This window comes from Rhinolophus ferrumequinum, chromosome 12 (assembly GCF_004115265.2).
Source record: "Rhinolophus ferrumequinum isolate MPI-CBG mRhiFer1 chromosome 12, mRhiFer1_v1.p, whole genome shotgun sequence".
Classification (NCBI taxonomy): Eukaryota; Metazoa; Chordata; class Mammalia; order Chiroptera; family Rhinolophidae; genus Rhinolophus; species Rhinolophus ferrumequinum.
In genome coordinates, this window is record NC_046295.1 from 66,038,495 (window position 1) to 66,054,379 (window position 15,885).

At 50.0% G+C, this 15,885-nt stretch overlaps 1 protein-coding gene across 5 annotated transcripts in view; it reads right to left on the minus strand.

Annotated features, from left to right (window-relative positions):
• Positions 1 to 15,885, minus strand: part of AKNA (AT-hook transcription factor) — a 42,457-nt gene that overhangs the window by 10,257 nt on the left and 16,315 nt on the right. For all 5 annotated transcript variants that reach the window (XM_033123568.1, XM_033123567.1, XM_033123564.1 and 2 more), the window contains 11 exons: positions 15,671 to 15,827; positions 14,778 to 14,932; positions 12,172 to 12,231; positions 10,156 to 10,283; positions 9,443 to 9,650; positions 7,692 to 7,846; positions 7,390 to 7,590; positions 6,336 to 6,582; positions 5,221 to 5,327; positions 4,243 to 4,454; positions 2,510 to 2,669 (listed from right to left, as the gene is read on the minus strand). In XM_033123568.1, the coding sequence (XP_032979459.1) occupies positions 2,510 to 2,669; positions 4,243 to 4,454; positions 5,221 to 5,327; positions 6,336 to 6,582; positions 7,390 to 7,590; positions 7,692 to 7,846; positions 9,443 to 9,650; positions 10,156 to 10,283; positions 12,172 to 12,231; positions 14,778 to 14,932; positions 15,671 to 15,827 (1,790 nt within the window). The remainder of the gene's footprint in view (positions 1 to 2,509; positions 2,670 to 4,242; positions 4,455 to 5,220; positions 5,328 to 6,335; positions 6,583 to 7,389; positions 7,591 to 7,691; positions 7,847 to 9,442; positions 9,651 to 10,155; positions 10,284 to 12,171; positions 12,232 to 14,777; positions 14,933 to 15,670; positions 15,828 to 15,885) is intronic.

Sequence of the window (15,885 nt, forward strand, 5' to 3'; positions counted from 1 at the left end):
GGAGCAGGCCTCCCCATCTCACAAACCCGGAGACCCTTAGACCTCACAGAGGCTCAGGGGATCTTACTGACCAGGACTCCAGGCTCCACGAGGGAGCAGAGTAACAGGCATGGACAGAGGACCAGGAGACAACCTGGTGTTTCCTGTCACCAACTGAATGTGAGCAGGCCGGAAGCTGCAGGGCGCTTTCTGCAAGGATGCTGGGAATCCCTGTGAAAACCCCAACCACAGCCCAACACAGCCCAACCTCTTATTGGAAGGTATCTCAATGAGCTGCTAGCATCTAGTGGGTAAATGCTGTTTGCATTTCTCTCCAACCAGTCCCTGAATCTCTCGTCTCGCTCTGGGGGCGTAGCTGGCATTGTGGCAGACAGTCCTATCCAGACGCTCCTATACACAAACCCTCCCACTCCAATCCCAACAGAGCGTCAGTCTGGCTCAGCATGGGTGTCCTCCGGGCTGTGTAGGTTTCGCACCTACCAGTTGGGGCCAGCTTCCGGGGCGGGGGCTCCCCTCAGGGTTAGCTCTTGCCTGGTGGCCCTGGGACTCGTGGGTGAGTGTCTGCTGGCACCACTTCTTGCAAACATCAGCTCTCAGGTGAGTGTGCCAGAAGGAGCAGGAGGCTTCTCTCTAGCTATGCCCCAGCACAGCGTGCGTCCAAGGGCAGTTGGTTTCCCTGGCAATCCCCAGGGAGACGCTTGTTGGGGTTTCCAAGGCAAACTGTGAGAGTGGTGGCTTAGGAAAGCGAGAGCTCCGTCACCAGTTAACCCCTGGAAGGCAGGGCTGAGGCTCCATGCTGCTTGAGGACCTCGGGCAGCTCTGATTTCCTGTCCCAGGCCAAAGGACTCTGAATGAGGTCCTGGGACTTGGAACACCCACTTGGGTGTCAATTGCCCTCTCGGTTGTTTCTATCAGGATCTCAGGCTTCCTGACTTAATTCTTTAGTGACTAAGTGCAACCTGGCACTTAAAATTGATCTTTTCCTGCAAACTTACTCCCCCTCTTGGGTTCCTCATCTCTATACCAAGATCCAACTATATGATCAGCCAAAAATCCAAGTCATTCTAGACCCATTCCCTCCCCTGAGCACCCCCTAAAGTTAACCAGCTACTGAATCCCGTGGCCCAATGCCTAAATATCTCTTCTTAAATGCATTCATTCCCCGTTCCTTCCCCACTGGTCTCATCATCTCCCTGGGTGAGGCAGCCTCTTCAGCAGTCTCCCAACCTCCATTACCACCCTCATAGTGGCTAGAGAACTCTTTCTAAAATGTAAAGCTGACCACACCATTCCCCTGCTTAAAATCCCCCTCACTGTGCTCAGGCGAGTACGCTTCATGAGTATTCAGTGAACACCTCTGAGTTGAGCCACAGTCCAAACCTCTAATCATGGCATTTGAGGCCCTCCAAGACCTCCCCCAGGTCTCCTCACTGACCTTCCTGCCTTTATTGCTCAACAACTACCACCTTACAGTTGTGGATCCAGCTAGAACAAATATTTGACTCGTCAAAGGTGATGGCACCCTCTCACCTTGAGTCTTTTGCACATACTGTTCCCTCTGCTGGGGATACTTTTCCATGTCTCTTCCTCTGGTCTCGGCTGAGATACCACTTCCTCCAGGGAGCCCTCCCTGAAGCCTCTGATTGGGCTAGACACCCCTTCTCTGTGTGTCAGCAGTTCTTTGGGCCTCTACCATCACTGTACTTATCACACTTGCAGTGTGACTGCCTGTTTCTTTGTCCATCTTACAAGATGGTGGGCTTTAGGAGGCTAAGGACTGTGTCTTGTCCACTACTGTATTCCCACGGTCTGGCATATTGTAGGCAAATAAGCCTCTAATTTCTATGCTGATGCAGGAAGACTGCAGGAGTGCACTTACTAAACTCAGACCTGGAAGCCAAACGCCAGCAGCTGGACCTGATTTTACACACGGGCCCCATGATCACCCAGTCCGTGGATCCTGCAAAGCAGTCTCCCCCGTGCATTCTAGGATTCTGGGACAGATGCTCCAATCCAACCAAGGCACGTGATTGATTATTGGCCAGAAGCAACTCAGAGGAGAGGTAAGAGGGCTGAACAACATATTTTCCTGTTTCTGTTCAACTGAGGAACGAACAACTTTCTTAGTAGGAAAACGGTGCTTGGATTAAAAAGAAAAGAATTGAAAACACACTTCTGTGTTCATACAATAACTGCATAGACTGTAGAAAACATGGGAAGTGCAGACCAGTCTTGGAAATGTTGGGGGCAGGGAGGGAGGTTTCGGCACCAGAAAGGTGAACCTCTAGGTCATTTCCTACTGGCAGGAGACGTGTCCTCAAAGTCTAGATCAATTAGTTCCCACAGAAACAGCCCCGAACTGGCTGGCAGGACACCTGGGTCCGCCTGGCCCCAGCACGGCCACCAATGGATATATGTGAGTGCTGAGAAAGCCCCTGCCTCCCTCGGGCATCACTCCCCCGTCTTGATGACGACCTTGAATCTGCGGGGCCCAAGCATTCTGACTTACTCTCGCCCTGTCCGGGTGAGGAGGGTGGCGATGGTCTCTGCCGATCTGTAGGGCAGAGCGGCAGCTGCAGGGGCCGGGGTGGGGGGTTGGCTGACTCTTGTGCTGGAAGGAAGCTGTTCAGAAGTCCGCTTTCGCCCCTCCAACTCCAAGCCGGGGACAGCTAGGGAGGCAGAAAGAGACCCAAGTGAGTTCATGCGGAGAAGACCATCAAAGTGTGAACCTGTATGGGTGGGAGGATGGGGTGTGAAGAGACAGTGCTCAGCTGAGGTCACACAGGAAGTTCCTGATGAGGTCAATGACCCACTGACCTCCAATCCAGATGTGGTTTTGGCTGGGAGTTGGGGGTGCTAGGCTAGGCCTGCTGATCTACTACTGATTAGAATGCCCCCCACAGTCCACTACTTTGGCATCAGATCCAAGTCTCCAGGACCCTCCTCCTGCAAAGAGCTCAATGCACCTCACGTGGGCCCCTCAGACTCTGTCATCCATCTCACCATGTTCTGGAACTGGCTTCAGAGCCTGCACCTCTCCCTGAAATTATAGTCACCCTTTGGCCTGAGTGCATGTGTTGGGGGAGAGCGTTTATAACTTTAGCCTCCAGAAGGGATGGGGGACCAGAGGTTTAAAAACACCTAATGTGACCTGTGCATTAAAAACAATGAGCCCTTGGAATCCTACTTGGCAGTGTATAAAGGAACAAAGCACAGATACAGGGAACAATCTAGATGAATCTTCAGAGAATTATGCAAAGTGAAAAAGCCGATCCCCAAAGGTCATATATCATATGACTCCATTTACATAACATTCTTGAAATGACAAAATTATAGAAATGGTAAACAGATGAGTGGTTGCCAGGAGCTAAGGAGGGGTGAGGGCGGGAGGGAAGTGGGTGTGTCTACAAAGGGGCAACGTGAGGGGTCCGGTGGTGTGGAAGGCTCTGGATCTCGGCTGAGTCCATGTCAGCATTTGGTTATGACCCTGCACTGTAATTGTCCAAGCTGTTATCACTGGGGGAAGCTGGGGGAAGGCCAGGCACATGAGATCTCAGTGTATTATTTCTTACATCTGCATGCAAATCCATAATTAATACAACTTTTAATTAAAGTTTAATTAAAACTTTTCAAGAATGATGAACCTTAAAAAGAGGCAAAGTTAATCTGAGGTGTTAGAAGTCAGAGCAGGGGTTACTTTTGGGAGGGGTAGCAGCCACTGGAAGGGGCTTGAGGGGGTTCTGGGGTTGTGATCATGTTGAGTTTGTTGATCTGTGTTCAGACCAAGTTTCTGTTCTTTTCTGTGTGTTTTCTTTCCATAAAAAGCTCACATGCATTGTTTTAAAGGTAAAAAACTAAATTACAGATAGATTTTTATAGACATGGAAAGTGTTCATGATACAATGTTTAGTGAAAAAATAAGGAGATCTTCAAACATTGATGTATAATATGATCCCTTTTCTGTTTTAAGTCTATGTAAATACACACACACAAACACACACACACACACACACAGGCAGAGAAAGCAGCTCACAGGTTCTACACCAAAATGTCAGCAGTGATGATTTTCAATGTTTTTTTTCCTTTTGTCCACACTATCTGTAATTTCAAATTTGTCTATAACAAGCCTGTATGATATTTTGTATCCTAAAGGGTAAAGTACAAGTTTTTCGTTGGTTTGAATTTTTAATCCAGGCAATCTGGCCATCCCAGGTCCTGGCCAACCCAGACGCATCCACTCACCCATCTCAGCTGCCAGTGTCCGCTGCAGACAGAAGTTAGTTGCCCTCTGTCGGAGCGAACTATCTCGGCTGGAGGAGTGCCTCTGGGCTCGGGTCCTGGGTGTGCTGGGTTCAGAGGCTCTTCTGGGAACCGGAAGACCCCTGGTCTGGGGATAGGAGGCTGCATCTCGGGGCACAGAGGCAGTGAAGGGCTGGGCTAATGTCCCTGGGGTGCTGGGGGACCACAAAGGGAGAGACATGCTGAGGTCACACAAGGAGAAGCCACTGCCTCCGAGCTTCTCCACATCCTAGACCAATGAGTTCCTGACTTTGGGACTCTGCACCCTGGACAGGACCATATTTCTGAAGATGCACCCTTATTACGCATGCATTTCTTTATAAACTGCAGAGATGTACGCCTGCCCACCATACATGCAAAATTATAAAGCTCAATTTCATTTTTAGAAAATATACAGAGAAACAGCATTTCTAATCATTTCTTCTCACGCAGCCCTGGGCTGCCATGTAGGCCTCCCAAGGGGGCTTCAATGGCTTTAGAGGCCGTCACTCTTCATGGTGGTCCCAACGTTCCATGCTTCACCTGAGTGCCCTCCACCCTTGCTCTTCCCTTTGGGTTCCAGCTGCCTCTTCCCCAGGTAGCCACCCTGACCACCTTTTGTCCTCATCTTCCGCTCACCTCACGCCACCCTCCCAGTTTTCATTCATTCACCATTCACTTGTTTATTTGCTCAACAAATATTTATTTCCCAGTCTGCTGCTCATTGGCTGAGTGACACTGGGCAAGTCACTTTCCCTCTCTGAGCTGCGGTTCCCCTCTATCAATAAGATGGGGAAAAGGAACCATCGCTGGGGGGATGAATGAGGGCGCGGAGAGTGCCCAGATCATCCACCCTTGTTCTGGGCTCACAGGCACTTCAATTCCCAGGCTATCCCAGGTCTGTGACTCTGATGAGGAAATGCGGGGGGGTCCCCAGGATACCTGATGTGGGTGAGCCGGTGCTCTGGGGTCTGGGTGAGGGGTGACGCTCTGCTGGTTTCTGAGCCCACAAAGCCACTGTCTGTCTCGGGGGATGTCATCCAGGGCTCCTGAAAGAGGCAATGTCCCTTTAAGTCTGAGGAATGTGCCTGAGGCAGACTGGGAAGATCTCCCAGAGTCCTGGCCCTGGCGTCACATTCCAGAGGCTCACAGACGGGACTTGGAGGCTGGCCCAGCTCCCCACCACCAGGCCCAGGGAGTGAGGGTCCTCAGGCCCTCAGGCCCCAGCAGAGCACTGGGACAAGAACAGGCTCTCCACACCCTGAGAGGACCCTGAGCAAGTTCCCTCTCCCTGAAGAGTGGGAGCCAGGGTCCTAAGGAGCGAGACTGCAGATTTCTTGAGCTGAGGAATAGGAAGAGGAGGAGAAGGCAGTCCCACCTGTGGGAAGGGGCTGCTCAATCCCCAAGTCTTCTGGCCTGGGCCTGGGCCACCGTGGTCCTATGTGACTGGAGAAATGCCCAGTGAATCGGGAAAATGAAATCCATCAAACGCGCACACTTCCTGCACACCGGGTCTCATGCAAAGCACAAAGAACACAAACCAAGCGACCAGGTACCTGCCCTCAGAGAGTTCCTGGTCTAGTGCAGATTCCTTACCACAAGCTCATTAGGACGACGTGTGTGTGTGTGTGTGTGTGTGTGTGTGTGTGTGTGTGTGTGTACACATGCATATATATATTTTATCCTATGGGAGGATACGTAGCATCAGTCACATTTCCATAGTGATCTGTGATCCCCGTAACAGTTTAAAAATCGCTGCTCCAATGGCACAAACAGGGCATGGAGTCAAGAACTAGCTGCAGCTGTGCTACGCAGGCTCCGAGAAAGACAGGCCATGGGCTACAAGCTCTCAGAGGAGGAACAAGAGCTGCTGGTAGAAGGATGGGTGCGGGGGAAGGTATGGCAAAGAGGTGGCATTGGGCATATGCCCTGTATGTTAGCAGGACTGTGACTGGCAGCGATGGGAGCAGGCATTCCAAGAAGGAATGGCATGAACAAAGGCCCAGAGGCAGAAACCCCCCCTGAGGTTCTGATCCCATGCCCCCGTGGACACCTACCTCCACGTGCGGACCACCAGCTTGGCGCAGAGACTTCCGTGGAAGGCGCTCGGACACGCCGCTTCCCTCTAGGCTGGTCAGACTGCTCTGGTGGGATGCTGTGGACTTGGGACCCTGAGATTGGGGTGGCCTGCCAGGGCCTGGAGGAGCTGCCTTAGCCTTGCCCAGGCCCCGCAGGTGCCCATCTCTGGCCATGGCTGCACGGAAGCCTGCTGGTTTCATGGACACCATCTGCTCCACAGTCTCCCTGGCAGGGAAGGAGAGGCACGTAGAGCCCTGGCATGAGATGGGCAGCCCTGTCCTGGGAGCCAAGCAATCCAGGGCACAAGCTCTGAGTCAGACACCCCTGGGAGCCACCCTGGTCCTGCCCTGTGACCTCGGGCAACGCACTTCCTTTCTCTGAACCTCACTTTTCTCAACTGTAAAATGTGATGCCAACAAAACTGACCCAGTACACCACAGTAAAAATAGTATGGAAACAAATGAGCTAAAAAAAGCATCATTTAAAGAAAGCATCATTTCCCAGGCTTCCCAGAAATTTGCATACCATCTTCCCTATTTCAGCCATTTCCATAAACTTCAATCTCCCCAAAAAGACTTTATGTCACTATTATAAAGAGAAGACCAGTATTTTGTGTTATAAATAGAAACCAACTTTGAAAACAAACATAAGAAACACAAAAACAATATCTTCATATTCTAGATAGATCTCTCTCTCTCTCTCTTTCTCTCTCTATTTCTTTAAAGGCAGACAAAGAAAGGCACTGAGATGTAACAGCATTTAACCGAGACCCCCTCCTTGACGTACTTAGAAGGTCTGAGGCTGACAAGCAGAATAATGTTATTTAATGCTGCTTCTGTCCTCCTGAAAATCACATCCCACAGAACCCAAAGTCCATCAATGGCATACGTTCCACATTCTGGAGAGGCGCTGAGCTACAGGCCAGGGAAGCCATTTCCACACTGTGAAGAGCTGTCTAGCTCACTAAGACAATTACCACCCTTGCAGTTTCAGAGTTGGTGTGGGACAAGTGGGGGAGGCTCAGGGACATACTCAAGGGGGTCCCTGCGACTTCTCTCAGCCGGTGCCGGGAGCTGCGTTGGGCGGTGCCTGGTGGTCTCTGCCTTCCCCGGAGTTGGAGCCGGCCCATCAACTTCCATGGCTTGGCCCTGGTCCCCTTCCTCCTCCTCCTCCTGCTCTTCCTCTTCCTCCTCTGTCCTCATGGCTTCTGGGAGGGACTTCACACTGAGGTACCTGCAGAAGGACACACAGAGGGGAGTGACCTTTGCCCAGCGGAGCAGCCAAGACCCAGCCACTGGGCCAGATACCCTGGCTCCCTGCTAGTGAGCACTCACCGCTCCAGGAGCCCATGGAAGTCCTGCTCCACCTGCAGCTCCTTGTGCCTGAGTGGGACCGGGAGGCCCAGCAGCCTGTCCTCTGACTCACTACCAGCAGTGCTCACCTCCACGTTCAGGCGCAATGGGCAGGGGCCAATGCTGGGGGCATCGGGCTGGGGGCCAGAAAGGAGGCGGGGGAGAGTCAGCAGATACACAAACATCACTTTCTAAGGAACTGCCTCACGTCAGGCCCATGCTGGGTGCCAAAGAGTAAGAAAATAGGTTAGACGGACCAACTCTACCACTCTTTTATGTGTATGCAGAATGTAGGAATTGGATCATGTCATCTCCAATACTGGCTGCCACTGATGGAGCACCCACTATGTGCCAGGCACTGTACAGACACCATTTCACAACAATGCCACCAGTATCTACGGTTATAAGGACCCATTTTCCAGACATTTAACTGAGTCACCAATGATTTGCCCAAAGTCACACAGAAGTGAGGGGCAGAGGAGAGATTTGCACCCAGATTTCCTACTAGAAGCACCTCTCCTGACCTCCTCAATTCCAGTATGGACACCAAGCCCCCCAAAACACCTTAAATGTGGGAGCAAGGGTTCCCCTCAAGATGGTACACTCAGGTTTTCACCTCTTAGTGCCTGGTAGAGTTTTCCTACCCTCTGGGGGTGCAGGGCACAGTGGGAGAGAATGTCCCCTAATCACTGGGCCCCAGGATGTCAACTCTCATGGATATTCTACCAGCACCCAGCTCTCCGCCAGCCCCCGCCCCACCTAATATGCAGCCCTTTCTCTTGCTCCAATCCCCAACAGACAAATCTTTGTGGCCCAGATGGCAAGGAGCACCGGCTACAAGGCACAGAGGCTCCACCTGGGTCACCTGTGTGACCTATCTACACCCACCTTGCTCCACTGCAAACAAAACACATCATGATCATCTCTTACGGGCTGGGACATGGACTGGAGAAAATCTACAAAGCCCACTGCGTGGACAGCCCTTGTCCAGGGTCTCTGGGCTTCGTGAACAGTCCCCACATCCACCCAGCACCAAAAGCTAGAAGCCTGGAGGTCATCCTTGGCTCCCTCCCCTCTCACTAACCTTCCAAGTCCAGTCAAACGTGCCTTCTAATCTCTCTCAAGTCCACGTTCATCTCTCCATCTACCTGCCACCGCTCCATCTCTGACTGGCCTACCTGAAAATCCTATACCATGTCCTGCTGAAAAACATAGCACTTTCAGACCAAATGCTTGATGTTGCCCGCCAGCCCCTGCCTCATGGGGCCCCTGCCTGCCTCTCCAGCCCCATCTCTCAGACAACCGGCCCCTCATTTCTACCGTCTAGCCCTTTCCACAGGCTGGTTTTCCTGCTGGAAGGTTTGCCCTCTTCTGCGCCTGGTAATTCTTACTTACCCTCAGATCTCATTTAAACATTAGTTCCTCAGGGAAAGTTTCTCTGACCCCTACTGTTCTGGCCAAACTCAGTTATGTTAGCCTGTTATCTCCTCTCATAGAACGCCGTAATTCTCCTTCAGAGCACTGATCAAAATTATAATACCTACGTAATTAGTTCAACTAGACAGAAAACTCCATGAGGGTAGAAGCCGCCTATTTTTTTGTTTCTCACTGAATTCCCACCCTGTGTCATGATTCCTGGTATATGGTATGCACTTCATAAATATGTAGTGGAGAAGTCAATTAATGAAGAAATGAGTGAAGGAACAGACCAACATGATTGAGCAAAGAAGTACCTCGGGGCAGAGGGTCTGGATGGCAGGCGTGGGGGCCTGGTCTGAGGGAGAGGTCAGACACGCTGGCTGGTGGGGGGAGGGTGTGGCCGAGGGGCTGTCCAGAGGTGAGTCTGGCCCGGCTCGCTGAGGTTCCTGCTGGTTCTGGTCCATGTGGTCCTTCAGCTCTTCTAGGCGAATTCCTAGCTGGAATATCTCTGCCTCCAGCTCCCTGGAATGGGAAAATATCAGCACTGGGAACGGGGATGGCAGCCACATCAGGCAGGTCTGGGAGGCTATGCTTCAGAGTAGAGGCCCCAGAGAATGCCCAGGGAGGGTCTACTTAATGCATCATTTGGATTATGTGGAGAACACGAAATAAACAAGATGAAAATGGACTCCACTGGGAATCAGGAGGCCTCAGCCCGAGTCCCCTCTGCCACCTATAGGCTGCGGGACTTTGAGGAAATCCCTTCCCGATCTGGCCTCAGTTTTCCCCTTCTCCAATGAGAGGTTTGAGCTCTTATCTCCAAAGTCCCTTCTCATTGCAGTGAGTCCAGAAGGGCACAAATCTCAGCATTTAGTATTCCCCCATTTGGATATGTGTCTAATTAGGATAGGACGTCTCCCTGTTCCCTCGGTGTGTAAATTATGAGGACGAAGTGTGCCCCTCGTGGTGACTGAGGGAACTGGGCCTGCCCCATCTGTCCTCCCAGGCCTCCCTCCCCAGCAGGTACCTGCCAGGATCAAATTTCCCAGGTGTCCCTTTGGAGCCGGCAAGCTGCTCAACCAGGTGTTGCTCCCTGCAGGCCTTCAGGTATTCTTCCTCCAGGGCTGAGTGGGCAGCCTTTAGCAGCTGGAAGCCCTGAAACCAGACCAGGCCAGGAAGACCTGAGTGTGCAGCCCCCGTGGACTCTGTCCCTGCAGACACAGTGAATGAGACAGCCATGGATAGGCCATGGGACTCATCCTGGGTCTGCGGAGGCCTCTGTGCCCCCAAGTCTCTGGGAGGCTGAGGTGGGGACCAAGTCTGCCTGACCTGGTCGAGCTCTCTGCCATCAGACTGGCATGGCAGAGGCATGGCGTAGAGTGTCATGTCCTTCCTGGGTAGACCTAAAAGAACCCCAATGTTCCATGGCCGTTGTAGTGTCAACTATGCGATCACTATGTCCCCGTAAGGACCCAGTACTGGAGAGACCATGGGTCCTCATTCTTGATTTGCAACATTACGGGTTTTGGAACATTAGTCATTCTCTTCCCAAATCCTTCTGGACTATCACAACATGATGTTATCGTCACCATCATACAACTGATAAAAATAATTATCACTGCTGAACATTGAGACTCTTTACTAAAGCACTTCATATTATTCATTTAACCTTCAACATAATCCTAGTGAGAGGGGTATGTTATCATCTTCATTTAAAGAGGAGGAAACTGAGGCACAGAGCGGATATTTAAGTTGATGGTGGTCACACAGTTAGTGAGCAAGATTTGAACCCAGGCCCTGTGGCTTCAGACCTCATGGGCTTAACAATTATGCTTAGCCCACATAGCAAATGTGACAATAGCTAAAACTACAGAAGGTGGGATCACTATCCCTGGCTTAGTATCATCCCATCTCATTCACTCTATGCTGATGACAAGCCAACGGCAATCTAGAGTCTAGTCCCCAGTCAAACTTGATCTTCCAATGCTCCCAGCCTCCCTGGATATGAAGGAATTTGGGTAGAGGGAAAGACGATGAATGGTTTTAATTTTCAAAGTCCTTGATCATCCACTCCATGAGATAATATAATCCATATCACATGTTTGTAATTGGAAAATGCACGTGACGTCTATACAATAACAGAGGGAAATGTACCATAAAAAAGGTGTGTTGTATTTGCCCCTCCAGGCCCTCCAGTGTCAGCTGGGCTCCCTACCAGTTGGCTTCTCATGGGGTCTGAGAGGTCACAGGGCAAGAGAAGAGAGACCGGGGAGGGGATGGCTCCAGGCAGACGCTGGTCCCTGGGCTGCGCGTTCCTTGTCAGGCCCCTGATGCTGCCACACCCCTGCTAACCGCCCCTCACTGACCCCCCCACTCCCAGCTTTTGGGAGCTCCATCTGCTCCTTCCCGGGACCCTGGCTGATGCAGCAGAAATCTCCATGTTTATATACGATGACAGTTATCTAGAAATACCACAGGGAATAAGCCAATAATGTTAGCTCAGGGCTCTCCCCCACTTTTCCCTCTAGTTTTTAATTTTTTGGCTATTACTATGATAATATAAGAAAATGAAAAAGAAAAGGCCTCTTTCTGGTTGCTGAGAGCAGGCTAATCGGTGGGAAGCTGTGCAGGGTAGTCATTATGAGTCTGGACTTGGGAATCAGACAGACCCGAGTCCAGGCTCTGCCGCCTATTAGCTGTGTGGCCTTCAAGGTACCTCTCCAGGATCCAGATCCATCCCAGTTTAATGGGGGTGATGACTGTAACTGCCTTGCTGGGTTTTTAAGATGATAAAATAAAATAACATACATCAAAAGCTTGTCCCAGTACCTGGCACGCCATCACCATTGCTTAATAAGTGGTAACTATTGCGATATAACGATCGTTATCATGGGAAGCTAAGCAGAGCCTGTTTGTTCTAAAAGGAGACACTGTGTCTGGGATTCTCCGGCCTGTCTTGCAGCAAATGAAGCTTCAGAGACTCTGTGATGGGAGACAGCAGTTATCTGGCAGCACCAAGGTCATCTGCTGAAGTGGGTGGTACCTTGAGTTGATCCTGGGGCGTCAGCCGTCCTGCTTGCATCAGGCCCACAAAGGACTCCACCTGGACATTGAGAGGAGAAGGAAACACACTCCATTAATCCAGACCCTGGAAGATGTGTCCTGCAGACTCAGCTACATTCATGCTCTGGCACAAGGAGCTCGGTCCTGCTTCAGGACGTGGGTTTTCTTCCAAGCACGAAGAGGCGTGTGCCAGAAATTGACTTCACCACTGACCTCGGCCATGGTAGCCTTGGGAAAAATTAAAGGGGAACCTCCAGGAATTTACTGACAGCAAAGCACACTCAGTCATGTGCATGAAGACCTATGAGGCAGGATATTTACTGCATCATGATCGGGGGTGGGGGTGGGAGAGGTAACAGTTTAAATGCCTATCTGTGGACCAGTGTGCAGACATCAAGAAGAGGAAAGCACACGTGTATGTTCTGACGTATAAATGCCTCCAAGGCCTGCTTTTCAGCATCAAATCGAGGTACAAGACAGTGTTTCTAATATGCTACCCTGTGCATAAACTATGTGGAGCATAAAGAAGGAAAAAATATAAATACATTTGCTTATATATGATAAACTATCTCTAGAAGGATGCAAGAACCTGAAACATTAATTGCTTCCGGGGAAGAGAACTGGGTGGCGGGGGATGGGGATGGGAGGGAGAGTTTCTACTATATGTATCTTTGAACTTTGAATAAGGTGAATTTATTGCCTATTCAGAAATAAATATTCAAATTTGGGACATTAAAAAAGTCAAGGTACTATAATATAGCATACACGCTTTTGTGATTATTTCTATAAATGCATATGTACACGTTGAACATTTTTCCATGGAACAGAAGGGCAAGGGTGGGAGAAAAGGCTTTTCGCTGAATATACCTTAGTTACTGCCTGAGGGTGTTTACGTGTACATCTATCTACCACCTTTATAAAAAAGTTTTTTTTAATTAGGAGAAAAAAGGAAAGGATAATTTGGGGACCATTTCTAGGAAGCTCTAGATCAGTGCTGAAATGTGATATAGAAATTTATATAATTATCGTATATAAGCTAGATAACAAAATAAAAACGTAATGAAAGCTACGTATCTAATTTTAAATTTTCTTGTAGTCATGTTAAAAATGCAGAAACAGGTGAATTAATTTTAGTAATATATTTTATCAACCTAAAATATTATTTTGACATAAATTCAATATAAAAAATTATCAATGAAATATTTTAGATTCTTTTTGTCACGCTAAGTCCTTGAAATCCAGTATGTGTTTTCCACTTAGAGAACCTCTCAGTTTGGACTGGCCATAGGTCAAGCATTCAATAGCCGTGTGATCTGGGGCTGGCTCCCATATCGGACAGCCCTGGATCATTAGGGGTCAGTGGGTGCCCCAGGTCCTGCTCAGTGTGATGACCTTGGCTTTGCTTCATTTTACAACACACAGGACAAAGAAAAATGTCTCTCCAGGGCCCAGAATGGTGGTGATAAAAAGAAGTGAAGTACTTGTTCATTCTATTACAACATGGATGAGCCTAGAAAACATTATGCTAAGTGAAGGAAACCGGACACAAAAGGACAATTATTATATGAAATGTCCAGACTAGGCAAATCCATAGAGACAGAAAGTAGATGAGCAACTGCCAGGGATTGGAGGAAGGGAAATGGGGAGTGACTGCTTAATGGGTATGGAGTTTCTTACTGGTTGATGAAATGTTCTAAAATTGATAGTGGTGATGGGTGCATGACTGGGAATATAGTGAAAACACTGAAGTATTAACTTTCAATGAGTGAATTACATCTCAATAAAGCTGTTACAAAAAAAAAAAAGAAAGAAAAAGGAAAAGAATACTGGGGTTTCTCTGAAGGAAATTTGTTTTCTGAACATGGTGCGGTATATAACTACTTCATTTCCCTTTTTGCATTGACAACTGGGAAGCTTAAAGCCAAATATGAATCTGGTAGTGTTCAGGGTCCAACAGAACACTTAGTTTACTCACTTCATCCTCAGTTCATTTTATTTTTTTTCCTACCCTTACTTCCCCTTTGCCCCAGTTTCCTCACTTCCGTTTGCAGAATGTGGTTATAATGCATGTATTTTCAAAGCCACTTTGAAGCACTTTTGGAATAAGGCCAAGTGTGTAGTTATAAACAGATCTGCAAACAATTCACAGTTATTTGGACTGTTTGATGAAAAAATATAGGCCCTTTGAGAACTGACTGAGAATTGGTTTCTGTAATGAAATGAACTAAGAAAGTGGGGTGATTTATCCTGAAGAGGAAAGGTTGAGTGGAGGTTTTATTACCTTTCTAGAATCCTGAGAGAGCTGATTGTCCCCTGGGGGCCAGTGATCCAGGAGACACTTTCAAGCACAACTGGAGAGAGTGTGATGAGACACAATGACAAAAAGGAAGTAAAACCTAGCACTTGGTGACAAAGAGGAAGCTGGAGCCGTGCGGCCTCTAAAACCAGGGGAGAGGCTCGTGTTTTTGAAACGAGCAAGTTAACTCTGACAGGGCAGTGACAGAGAGCCTCTCATCCAAGGAGGCAGAGGCTCTGCTTTCTCCAGGTGACTTACATCTCTTCTGGCAAAGCTGGGGTTCCACTCACCTTGGCCAGGAACCGGCTGGCCTGAGAAGTCAGCACCTGGGTCCGCTCTGCTGAGGGCTGGTCCTGGGCAATGCCCAGGTTCTCCGGAAGCCACCCTGGGGTGGGCGCACTGGTGGGCGAGGAGGGGCTCATGTCTCCTCGAGCTGACGACCACCCTGGAATACACAACCACTGAACACTGGGGCCAAGAACAGCCATTGCTGGGACTGAGAGACCGATGCCTCACCTCAAAACCACTGCCTCCATCATGAAGATATAGCTCAGTCATTTCACGATCAGGCCGTCTTCACACAGGCCCATGGGAGTGGCTGGGCTGGGCAGTGCTGTCCCCATTTACAGGAGACAACAAGGTCGGGATCTGCCCTGGATCACACAGCTGGAGCCAAGCCAGGCCTCGGGTCCCCAGTCAATAGTGTGAGTTGAGTTCTAACTCAGAAAGGTGCAGGTTCAAATCCCAGCCTCTCCCTTATAGCAGTGTGACCTTCAGCATGTGCTCACCTCTCCGAGCCTTGGTCTCTGTCACTGTCAGTGGAGCACATACCGTTCCAGGCTGACGTGGGGCTTAACTAGGATCATGTGTGGCAAGGCTGGGCACAGGGCCTGGCTCCCATATGGGCTCCACAGTGACAACGCCCTTTGTCATACAACTCGCCCAAGATCCCCCACCTGCTTAGCGGCAGAATGAGGACTTCCCGCAGGATGCTCTGGCTTAAAGCAGGACACTTCTTACATCTCCATTTGACCTCTTCAAGTCAAAGGGGCCAGAGAGGGGCCTCATACACCTCCCTGCTTCCCCCAGCCTGAAGCCAGTGCCACCCCAGGTGAAGCAAGTGCCTCCAGAACAGAATCACAGGCAGAATGAGCCCTCCAGCCATGTCCTATCCCAGACTCACCTGAGGCCTCAGAAGCCTGTGGAGCCTCAGTAGGGCCAGGCCACCGCTCCACAGAATGGGGCTGTGGGATGGTGAAGGACAAGACCTTGGTCCCCTGGGGCACGATCCCTGTGTGGATGCTGTGGCTGGGTTTGGGCGGGTCGGAGTACAGGTTCACCTGTCGGGGACAGAGGCAGGGACGGAGCCAGGTCAGGGGTGGGGCAAAACCACTCCAC